Source organism: Myxine glutinosa, chromosome 14 (genome assembly GCF_964187855.1).
Source record: "Myxine glutinosa chromosome 14, kmMyxGlut1.1, whole genome shotgun sequence".
Classification (NCBI taxonomy): domain Eukaryota; kingdom Metazoa; phylum Chordata; class Myxini; order Myxiniformes; family Myxinidae; genus Myxine; species Myxine glutinosa.
In genome coordinates, this window is record NC_136274.1 from 17,993,897 (window position 1) to 18,006,229 (window position 12,333).

Below are 12,333 nucleotides of genomic sequence, written 5' to 3' on the forward strand. Positions count from 1 at the left end.
AACAATAGGCATAACAGTGTCAACTAGAACGGCACTCGGGAGAGAACGGCCTGGTTGGCCAGATCACTCAATGGTGAAGAATCACTTTAAAATTCTACTAGCTGAATCCGGATCCGGATATTCACCAAAATGGAATCGATTCTTCCTCGTCACACACACAACCTGTCCAACAAGTTTCGTCCAAATGCATCCATAACTTTTTGAGATACCTGCTATGTATCGTTTTTGGCCCTATCTCCCAATGGTGAAGAATCAATTAAAAAATTAAATAATTCTCATATCCGAATCCATATTTTGATCTTAACCAAAATCGAATCAAATCGTCCTCGTCAGACACCCAACCGGTGCACCAGGTTTCGGCCAAATCCGTCGACAACTTTTTGAGATATCCTGCTATATATAGTTTTTGGCCCGATCTCCCAATGGTGAAGAATCACTTAAAAATTCTATTAGCCGGATCAGAATCCGGATCTTCACCAAAATCGAATCATTTCGTCCTCGTCACATACACTACATCTCTGCCAAATTTCGTCCGAACACATCCACAACATTTTGAGATATTTTGTTCACAAACAAACAGACAGACACACAGACAGGGGTTAAAACACAACCTCCATCCACCTTTGGTGGTGGAGGTAACAACTATACACACAACTATTTAAATTGCAGATGCGACAATGTGACAAACTGCTCCCAGTAATAAATCCGTTCAAGGGCACAACAATACACAATACATCAGCAAACATTAAAGTAACAGACATAGCAGTAGAACTGAATAGACAAAACAATCCAACAATGTGCACAACCATAGTGCTGTTACTGTTCACAATAGATCCCGCCATGACCTCATCCGACTCCCTTTTTCTCAGTCATCTGAGTATAAATGTGGACAGAAATGTCACTTCTCAATATTGTTGTGGATATGAGAATGGCTTGTTTTTTTTTGTTGTTGTAGGGTAAATTGTTGTAAAGATCACCCTTTGTAAATGTCATGATCCTTGTAAATACCTCCGTAGTGTAAAGGTCAAAGGGCGTCTCGGTAGTTATTCCATAAACACCACATTGCAGGACCCGATAAAACCCTTGTTCAGTAGCTTATATCTTATTATGTGTCTTAGGGTAAGGCTGTGTCTCCCATTAATTTAAATACTCCATTGCACCAAGTGAAATAAGAGTAGATCCCCTTTCATTTCATTTCATTTCAATGGCCAACTGCATTTTGGGCGGTTTTCTTCAACCACCATTGGCCACGAGGCAGGGTTGGGGAAGAAAGGCAGGTCCCCACCTCGTCAGAGAGGGGAGGAGTGGCCCGGCCCCGAACAACCAACCAAGCACGAGGGGTTTGGTTTGAGAGGGCGGAGGAAGAGCGATCGGGGAGGTTCGCAAAGGTTCAAGGGTGGGGCTATATATAACCCATGAGAAAGGAGTCAAGGAGATTAGTCCAAGAGATGAGCTGAAAGGCTGAGCTGAGCTGCGTGGTGAGGTACAAAGGAAAGAGCTGGGTCGTCAGAGCAGAGCGCATAGAGAGGTCCATGACAAGAGCTGAGTTGGTCGTCAGGGGTGGTCAGTGGTTGCGTTGAGTGGTTGCGTTGAGTTGTCGGTGGAGAAAGAGTGGTTGGACCAAGAAAGAGAGAGAAGAGAACCCGCCACGCCAGACCCCCCACCAGCGCGTCGGCTCCACCAAGCAGCTCCGACCCGTGACCCCGCGCACACGACAGGCTCGGTGGCATCAGCGGCCGTCGAGGTCCAGCCCGACGTCCCGTGCGGGATCAAGCTCCAGCCAGCTCCGTGCCGTCCTCCCCCTCCAGCCACACACCTCCTTCCAGCCAATCCACTCAGCAATTCCCCGCGTGAGTCTGTGTCTTCATTTGTTCAGTCCTGGGTAGTAATTAAGCCTGTTAGGTAAGCTAGTATTTTCCCTGTGTCTCTAAAAGCTTCTGTATATTATTTTATTATCTTTCCTTCTCCTTGGTTACTTTGAGCCTGTAAATAGTAATAAATAGTAATCGTATTTCAAACCTTTCTTTGCCTTCGTCTTCCTTTTCTTGCATTCGTTGTCTTAGTCTTTTCCCGATTGAATAGCGGTGGCGTGATACGGCCAACGTTTGGGTAAATCGGGTTTAGTCGGGGAACAACTGTTCGGCCGCGGTTATACCTCCGCTCGGTAAACATAACATCCTAATCCGCGGACCGTAACAATATATTTCCATAAACTGTAGGCTTGCCTTTTACTACTGATGTCTATGGAATAAATACACATGCACCTACAATAATAGAATATGCTTGTATAAACAAGAAAATTTGTTTGTTTGTTCGTTTATGCATTCAGACCCTGCAGGAACCAGTTCAACCAAACTTTGCATGGCCTCCTTTTTCCTCCAGAGGAAGATCAAGGGCTGTGTTTGGATTTTAAAAAATTGACCCCAGATAAAACCAGATAATTGGCCTTCATGCCTCGATCAGGTCTTGTGCTCATACACTGACTGGGGTTTTTTTCCCAGGAGTGACCGAGTAATATGTATTATGAAGATCGTATGTTGAGGTTGTGTGGAGTGCTTTGTTGTCAACAACACAAATTTAATGACCACAGTGTTTACACATGTGCGTTATTAAAAATATTGCTTTACAAAGATTTATTATAACACCTCAGTGTTAAGGCCTTGAGTGGGTATGTTGCTGCGCTCGCGAAGTGAAAAGCGGGGTTAAGATTCATCTGCGTACGTGTGCCGTGTGCCGTGTGCCGTACGTGTCTGCATTAAAAAAATTCATTTTCTTGGCAACCATTGGTCCGATTGACATGACATTTTCACCATAGAAGCGCCTCCTCCTGTAGAATATTTTAATGATTATGACGTCATAGGTCACGTGGTACAGCCGCCATCTTGGAAAAAACTTCACACCTCTATATCTCTGAAACCACTCCATGGAAAAAATTGAGACCTGGCTCTTTGTCAACTACTCCCCATGGGGAATAAGATATGTTAATGATGATGTCATCGGTGCCTTAGTTATGACGTCATAATTCGACACATACCACACTTATCCATCCGATCATTCTTTTAAAAAATTCAGCAACTGTTGGTCTGATGGGCACGAAATTTTCACCACAGGAGCGCCTCCTCCTTCAGAATATTTTAATGATAATGATAACGTCATAGGTCATGTGGTACAGGCGCCATCTTGGAAAAACCGAAAAATGTTGCACCTCTACATCTCCACAACCGCTGCATGGAAAAAATTGACACATGGCTCATTGTAAAGAACTCCATATGGGGAATAGGTGTTGTTAACGATGACGTCATTGGTGCCATAATTATGACATCACAATTCAACAGGGACAACGGTTAGTCTGATAGTTTGAAATGTATTGAGCGTGATCTATGCAACAATTATATTAGAGAATATAAACTTATAATGTCATCGCTCACGTGGTCTGGCAGCCATATTGGATCAAAGAAAAATATATTCAAAAACAGAAGAGTTGGCTCACAACAAGTTGACCGCGCAGGGTAAGCATTCTATGAATACCATCTAGTTATACATAATTATATTGTTACGTGTCGACCTCAGGGCACCACAACTGAGTGCATCGGTGGCCCAGAGGGCATCACTGCAGAAAATAAATAAAGACAGTTGTGCCCTTTGTGTTGTTTTAAGGGTGAAACAAACATGTGACAGGGGACAGAAGGGTAACGGTGTAAGAAATATCTCAAAATCCGTAATGGACTAACATACCTTAAGCATAATAATATTAATTAAATGTTACACTTCATGACTTCCGTTAGAATCCCCAAATTAAATAAGAACAAACGTCTCATACAGCAATACAACTATATGTTAACTCATGACTCTTGATGTGGCAACTCAGCTTAATCAATCAGTTCACACATTAAACCCAGAAGGTCATAAATGAGTGAAAGGTCGGTGGTGTTCCCAGTCTGAAGGATCAAAGCGACCTGTTAGCAGTTAGGCCATCAGACATGAGTTTGTGCGGAAAAACATTGCGGCGCCACTTCGATCTTCAGGAGCATTTGTGTGACAAGTTGGTGGGTGGTGCCTTGATCCATTAAACTGGGCTACTGGCCAATGGTGGCCGAGAGAGGAGGGGCGAAGTGTAGCGTGGCTGAGAGTGGGGGTGGACTCTATAAAGGCGGGTGCAACTAGCAAAGTGGGGGCAGGGTGAACCTGGAACCTCACTTGGGCACACGAGGCTGTGGGGTTTTCCCCTCATCAAGGTCCTGCTGTGTCCTGTCCGGCAAAGCTGGGGTATTTTTTGCCTTGTCCATCCCTCACCATTGTCTATCTGTCATGGAATGACTGCGCCCGTTAAGTTAGATAAGTTTGTCGGTTGGTTGGTTTGATGGGCATGCAGGGTAGAGGGGTGGTTAAGGAGTATTCATGGTTACTGGTTGTTATTGCTTTCTTTGTATTTACACCCCCGTGCTTTCTGACAACCTTATAAAAGCACTTGATCTCCGGATGAATTTGGGTTGTTCTGATTGCAGTTCCAATTGTACAGGTATTGCCAAATTGTAATATTGCCAAAAACTCTAGAGAACTTTCTGAAGTGTCTTCTTTCAGGGAATGAAGATGTTGAGTCTGTTAGGGTAAACCGACTCGCTAATTCATTGGGGCAAGACGTATGCAGGGCTGTATACCCATGGTCGGTGGAAACTTCCAAAGCATGTTCTGCTTGGAATGACCCTGCACCATCTATTCCGCAGCGCAGAACTCGTAAAATTGATGAACAAACTTGGACATTCAGAAAACTATTCATTCTTGCTAGAAGTTTAAACTGCAATAGCTGTAGCTGTGCAGACAACATCTTCATTACTACCTGTGTCAATCATACGCAACCCGTCCTGTCCTTCTACGTTCCACTCAGATTTTGACAACTATGATGAATTCATAAATGACATTTCTGGTGCAGGGTCCATTCATAGGTCTCATGGGATCATGTTACAAGAGCTGGTGACTGCACCAGGAGAATCCCCAGGCGGGGTTAAGCCTCCAATACCTTCGATCCAGAGGACGGGACAACGTACATTGACGGAACCAATGGATGTCGAGTTAGGTGATTGTTACCTAGGCCGGAGACGAAGCCCTGGCTACGAGGTCGTCGATTCAGATGTAGATGGTGGCAAGGAGGCCTATCAGAACGCAATGGTTAAAAACCTACTTTGGCTCCTTATCCGGCTGCATGCAGGAACAGTTCAGCAGCGTATACCTGGATGGGGTGGGTACATTTCGCTTACTGGGGAGACTCCATGCAACCTGAGTACAGTTGAATATTACCCGGTGATTCCCCACCCTATAACTGATAACAGAGCCGTGAAGGAGTGTCTGCGATACTCGGAAGAGGGAAGCAAGGAGGTTGGCCAGAACTATGTGATAACAACTTTTGACTTAGGTGTGTGTAAGAAAGCCTATCCATTGATCTGGAACAGCCCAACATACTATGAAAACCACATAGTAATGATTGGGACGTTCCATCTGGTCTGCGCTTACCTAAAGATGATTGGCAAGATGATGAAAGGTACAGGATTGTCCGACATTCTACTAGAAGCTGGTCTGTCTTCACCAGGATCGATCAGTGGTGTGATATCTGGTAAGAACTACGGATGGTCTATTCACTGTCACAAGGTGTTGGTGGAGTCGTTGGAACGCCTACTGCTCGTACGTTTCCTTGATGGCCGAGGCGAGAAATTGCCCTTTGACGGAAGTCCACAGGAATCAAAGCATCTGATCATGGAACTGATTCAGTCAGTGGGGAGCAAAACTGAAGCAGCAGTTTTGCAGGATACAGTCCTCAGATCTTACATAGAAGACTACCTCAAGTTTCGTGATGGTGTAAGGCAAGGTGAACTTGGCAAAACTGCTAAGCTATGGATGTCCTACATAGATCGTGTGTGGTTGGCCCTGGCATTACTTGAGGCAGTGAAGACAAATGACTTCGTTCTCTATGGTGAATGTCTTGGCTTGATGCCTGATCTTTTCTTTAGTTTCGATGGTCAGAACTACGCTAGGTACTTGACATTCTTTGCTCTTTTCATCGCAAATATCGAGAGGTCTCATCCTGGAGCAACGGACTTGTTGAAACGGGGGGCAATACGTGTAGCTCGATCATTCATACCAGGGAATAGATGTGCAGTCGACAAGACTATTGAAGAGACATTCATGAAAAACGCGAAATCCAGGGGAGGTGGTGGAAGTGGAGCAGGGATATCTGGCATCTCGACTAATTATGGGGCGTACCAGAGATGGGCACGGACTTCAAAAGAAAGGGCTGAGTACTTGCAAGCGACCTACAGCATGGCTGACATGGCACCAGATGCAGAGACGGGGAAGAAACACAAGGACTGATCTTGGACACGGACAAGGACTGACAAGGACACAAGAACTGATCAAGGCCATCAATGACTTTCCTTGAAAGAAAATTATGCACCCAGTTGACCTTTGTCCTTGATAATCTGACCTTGAATGTCAGATTATAGCCAGTTTTGGAATATTATGTTATGATACCACCTTTGAACCCATTTAGCAAATCTTTGTCATCAAAACCAAGTATTGATGCTTTGGAGGTTGAAAGAACAAATTTTGGTCATTTTTCGAATTCGTTCTCTAAATTCAAACGACCGCCAACCAGTCAATACTTGGAATTTTTCGAAGCTGTTTTTTCCATAAACTGTCTTGATATATGTACTATCAAAAAGGCATAATAAAACATTCCTTTACCAATTTCTTGCCTACCTCAGGTCATTTTTAACTTTCAAGGTCATGGATTTTGAGCAACCCCCAAATTACGTCATAGTTTGACCTCTGGTGACCTCATTAGTGACCTCATTTGCATATAACACATATCATTGTAAAGAGTGTCCCAGGACAAACATTCTGAGGGGTCATATGCAACCATAGGATGACGAGGTAAAAAGGTATGGCCATTTGAATTTCGCCTACCCCTAATTTTCGGAAATCACCGACACAGGGGGGGGGTAACATCAAAATATGCGTGGGAGGTACCTTGGGAATGAGTTTTTTTTCTGTTAACATGGTTTTTCCTAACCCCTGGGGTGGGGGGTACATGGACATACCCGGGAAGTTAAGTTGTGGGGGGGGGGGGGGGTGCATGTAAACCCTACTCAGCCCACGGACTGCGGTCCGTTAAAGGAGAAATTGGACAAGGGTGGTTAGCGCTCATAACGACTCCATTTGGTTGTTATTGGAGATGAGGTGTGCGGCACCGAATCAGCGTGGTGCATGTACCGGCTCGGTTGTCCCACTTAGCATGGTGTGATACACGTGATCAGTCAGGCACCGTGACCGCATGAACACGATTCGCCAGGATTCGTTCCAGGCAACAGGGATTTTTTTTTTTTGTATACAAGATCGAGGCTCGTGTAAGAGCTAACATTAAAGACAAAAAAAACGGACACATAAGACATAATAAAGGGAGCGGGAGACAAGATGGGAAGAGAGAGAGAAGCACACAAGTACAACATTTGAGAGTAGGGACATCAGGAGATCTGTGGGAGGAAAAGGGCTTGGAGGTGGGGGGGAGGGAGGAGGCATGGGAAGGGGGGGGGGGGTGGGAGAGGTATAAAACACATGGACACTGCTAGGACTTCCAGTAAAGAGTGTCGGAATTTCCAAAAAGTGGATCTGGGGTGAATTAACGGGGGTAGAAAAGACAACAGGGATAGTCCAACAGCCATAACATTATATATACATATACATTATACATACTGATACATACATACATACACACGTTATTTAAAAAAAGTTCCACATGTTCGACTTCCATGTACATTAACAAGGAACCACACCTGCTGAGCTGTGAACATGAAGGAACCACACCTGATGATGAGCTGTGAACATGAAAAAACCACACCTGCTGAGCTGTGAACATGAAGGAACCACACCTGTTGACCTGTGAACATGAAGGAACGACACCTGATCAGCTGTGAACATGAAGGAACCACACCTGTTGACCTGTGAACATGAAGGAACCACACCTGATGAGCTATGAACATGAAGGAACCACACCTGATGAGCTGTGAACATGAAGGAACCACACCTGATGAGCTGTGAACATGAAGGAACCACACCTGATGAGCTGTGAACATGAAGGAACCACACATGATGAGATGTGAACATGAAGGAACCACACCTGATGAGCTGTGAACAGCGCAGGGGCCAGCGGCAGGCCTGGTAGAGCTTCTGAGCGTAGCTCGCTGTGCCGTTCCGCACCTGGCAGCTCACGGTGTGCGACATCGTGTAAGCACACCAATTCCTGGCATGCACACACGGTTCATGAGCATGAGAAATCAGGATACATCAAACACAATAAATCAAAAGCATCGGGATTTTTACCAGAATCTCGTTCTCATTCACAGGAAAACCACACGTAATGAAGAAAACGATGGCGACGCTGAGCTTTGCCTGAAATCAACATCAAGTACTTAATAAATAGATATCCTCATTGGCCTTATATGCAAGGGACTGTAGCAAGGTCGGGGTTTTAAAAATTCGAGCTTTGATTGATTTCAAAGCAAAATGAATGACCTGCAACGCAATGCTATCGTTGCCACTTCTGTACAAAGGCCCGAGGGGTGGAGAAGCAGGCTCAATGCAGGATGGCAGGCTTATCAATGGCCTCCATCAACATGGCATTTCACAAGCATACATCATAGCCTCGATTAAAACAAAACCTGCGATCACAAAACAATCCATCATGAGTAAATGGACTAACCCATGTGATCACAAAACAATCCCTCATTAGTAAATGGATTAACCCGTGTGATCACAAAACAACCCCTCATTAGTAAATGGACTAACCCATGTGATCACAAAACAACCCCTCATTAGTAAATGGACTAACCCATGTGATCACAAAAGAACCCCTCATTAGTAAATGGACTAACCCAGGTGATCACAAAACAATCCCTCATTAGTAAATGGACTAACCCATGTGGTCACAAAACAATCCCTCATTAGTAAATGGACGAACCTGTGTGATCACAAAACAACCCCTCATTAGTAAATGGACCAACCCGTGTGATCACAAAACAACACCCTCATTAGTAAATGGACTAACCCATGTGATCACAAAACAACCCCTCATTAGCAAATGGACTAACCCGTGTGATCACAAATCAATCCCTCATTAGTAAATGGACTAACCTGTGTGATCACAAAACAACCCCTCATTAGTAAATGGACTAACCCGTGTGATCACAAAACAATCCCTCATTAGAAAATGGACTAACCCGTGTGATCACAAAACAACCCCTCATTAGTAAATGGACTAACCCGTGTGATCACAAAACAACCACTCATTAGTAAATGGACTAACCCGTGTGTTACGTGCTCCTCCCCAAACCCCGGTCACGGTGTACCTCCGAGGCCTGAGAGGAGTCACGGCAGAAAGATGTGTTCTTCTGTACATCCAAGATCAATGGTGAAACCACACCAATTGTTACCAACAAACAAGTATTGTATTAAGATCACAAGAATAACAGTACAACAACAATAGTAATCAATTGTACAACCAATATATATTTCCTATGATGGTACCATCAGGTTCGTACAATATAACTCACTGTGCTCCAAGTGAGCGAAAAGAAGAACATTCCCAATGTCTCTATTCCGGCATCAAGCCAAAGTCGATCCGTTCCAGTGATCATCAGAACAATGTCAAATCGAGACCAGAATCCCGTTCAGATGACAGTCACAGTCACGCTGCCAAAGCTGCGCAAAGGTGACTGGGAAATCACACCCTGGGATGTGCCTAAGAGGAGGAGGGTGCAGTGTTGCGGAGATGAGGACAGTATTTTTTTGATTGTGTGCTGTATTATTATTATTATTGTTTATTCTGCGCCCCCCTACCTCCGGAGCTGTGTAAAGGTGAAAGGGCATCCCATAATTAGTCCACAAGCATACACGTCAGCCAAGTAATAGAATACCCCTGTTGATAGTTATCTCTTATTCTGTGTTTTAGAGTAAGGCTGTGTCTCCCATTAATTGAAGTACTCCATTGCACCAGTGAAAGAGAATAGTTCCCCTTTCCTTCCCATCCCCAAAATCTCCATTTCCTTTTACACCCCCTTCCGTCATTGCCGGGCCTCGATTGCCGAATTACCTCCCCTCCAATAACCGCCATTGAACATGTGCTCGAATCGGAGAAGAAAGGCGTGCCCGCCCGTCGTCATCAAGGGCGGAGCCAGAGGGTCGCGCGACCAACCAGGGCCGAGGTGAGCACCCCGATGGGCGTGTCCAAAAGGCCGGCGGCTTAATCGCCGGAGGCGCTATAAAAGGCGCGCACGCAAGAAGCAAGTGAGTCGGTTGCCAGGGGAGAGTCGTGAGGAGTCAATCAGTGGAGTCGGTGGTCAGTTGGTTGCATTGGTTGCGGTGAGGAGTCGGTGGTGGTGGTCAGTTGGTTGCGTTGGTTGCGGTGAGGAGTCGGTGGTAAAGAGTGAGTGGACCAAGAAAGAGTGAGGGTTTGGACCAGACGAGTCGGACAAGGCCTGGCAAAGCACGCGACGTCCACAGCAGCCACAACAGCAGCGTGGGGGCCTGAACGGCGGCTGCTAAACGCGCCGGTTGTGCTGCAGGACCCCCTTGGACCTTTCCTCTCCCTCCAGCCATCCACCTCCTGCCATTCCATCCTTCTTGTGTACGTGAGTTTGTTCTGTTTGTTCTGTCCTGGGTTAATTAAGTCTGTAGGTAAGCTAGTATTTGCACTGTGTCACCTGCGTCTTATGTGTTGTAAATAAACTTGATTGCTCCTTTTTGCTTATGTGTGTAAATAGTAAATAAATTCAGTAGTATTTCCAACCTTTTTGTCTTCTTCTTCTTCTTCACATCCGTGTCGCCTTTGTCTTTTCCCTATTGACTAGCTGCGGTGCGATCCGGCCAACGTTTGGGTGGAATCGGGTGAGTCGGGGATCCTGTTAGGTCACGGTAATACACCACCGCTCGGTCAATATAACATCTGTCCGCGACCCGTAACAATTGGTGTCTGGGAGTGAGATTCGATGCCCGAACCAAATTTTTTAAAAAAAACATCTAGAAAAAAATTTGGTCAAAATTTGGAGCTGCTGGAAATTTGTGTTGTTTTAAAGCAAAACCCGAATTTTGAAATCGCGCCATGGCTGGTCAAGGCGACGGGATGCCGGTGGGTGAGCTAGAGATAGACGGGGTAGAATCGACCCAGGACCTCGGGGAAATGTATTTGGATGAAAGAGAGGAGAACATTGGCAATGTGGTTGAGGGGGTATCAGGCGCGCAAAATGGCGCCTCGCACATGACTACAGCGCCCGCGACCGTAGCAGCGCCGCCGGTGGATTCGAACCTTTGGTTGCTACAAGCCGGGGTCCCTGTGCAAGACTGGGTGAGCATTAAACTATTGCTAATCCAGATGAATGCAAAAATGGATGCCATGATAGACAAAACAAGGTGTGATCGGGGAAAATTGGAGGGAATAAATGACCGGGCCAAAGAAGTAAATGAGGGACTGGCGAGGGACAGAGTCGCATATGAAGCAAGGGAGGAGCAGAGGGACAGAGACCGCAAGTTGGGCGAAAGGGTCCCACGGGTGCACGACGAGGTAAAGCGGGTCGAAAAGCGCTGGTTGAGCGAAGCAGAGGAAAGCACGGGTACAATGACGGGGGTAGAAATCGCGACACGGGGTTTGGAAAAGCCGGCGACCGCTGAGGTAGAGGAGGGTGTTTTATTAAAGCCAACGGTCGTCGAGGTGAGTAAAGAAAAAGCGGAAGTGGGCATTGAAATTGAAGAGATGACGGAGGAAGCCCGGAAATTGCAGGGAGAAATGGAAAATGTACAAAGTCCCTGCTCAAATCATGATGATGTACTCGCTAATCCAAATGGAAGTTTACAGGTTCGCGTGGAGAAAAGGATCCCCCAGGTGAGTCGTGCTGTTGTGTATTGTGCTGGGAGATTTTGTAAGAGGATGTTTAGCGACAAAAGAATTGTCGCGCGCTTGGGATCGAGGAAGCATCCGGGCGTTGGTGAAGGGTCCCGTGTGAGTGGAAATGGCACGCGTGGGAGAAAAAAGTGTGCGTCGGCGAGTGGGTGTGCTATAAGGTGTGGGAGTGAAACCGAGTGCGAGCGAGAATGCACGTCGGGGTGTACGGAGTGTGACACGAATAGTGAGTTGGTGATGGCGCAGGTGCGAGAGGGCACATCGGAGCGCGAGTGTGAAACCGAGTGCGAGCGAGAATGCACGTCGGGGTGTACGAAGTGTGACACGGAGAGTAAGGTGGTGGTGGAACGTGTGCGAGGAAGCGCACCTGAGTTGGTTGTGGCGCGGGTGTG

General features: G+C 46.0%; 1 protein-coding gene across 2 annotated transcripts in view; it reads right to left on the bottom strand.

The window, feature by feature from the left end:
• The window catches only part of LOC137439454 (uncharacterized), a 400,511-nt gene that overhangs the window by 364,550 nt on the left and 23,628 nt on the right, over positions 1-12,333 (bottom strand). For both annotated transcript variants that reach the window (XM_078768562.1, XM_078768561.1), the window contains exon 2: positions 8,168-8,290. In XM_078768562.1, coding sequence (XP_078624688.1) covers positions 8,168-8,271 — 104 coding nt within the window. In that variant the 5' untranslated portion in view covers positions 8,272-8,290. The remainder of the gene's footprint in view (positions 1-8,167; positions 8,291-12,333) is intronic.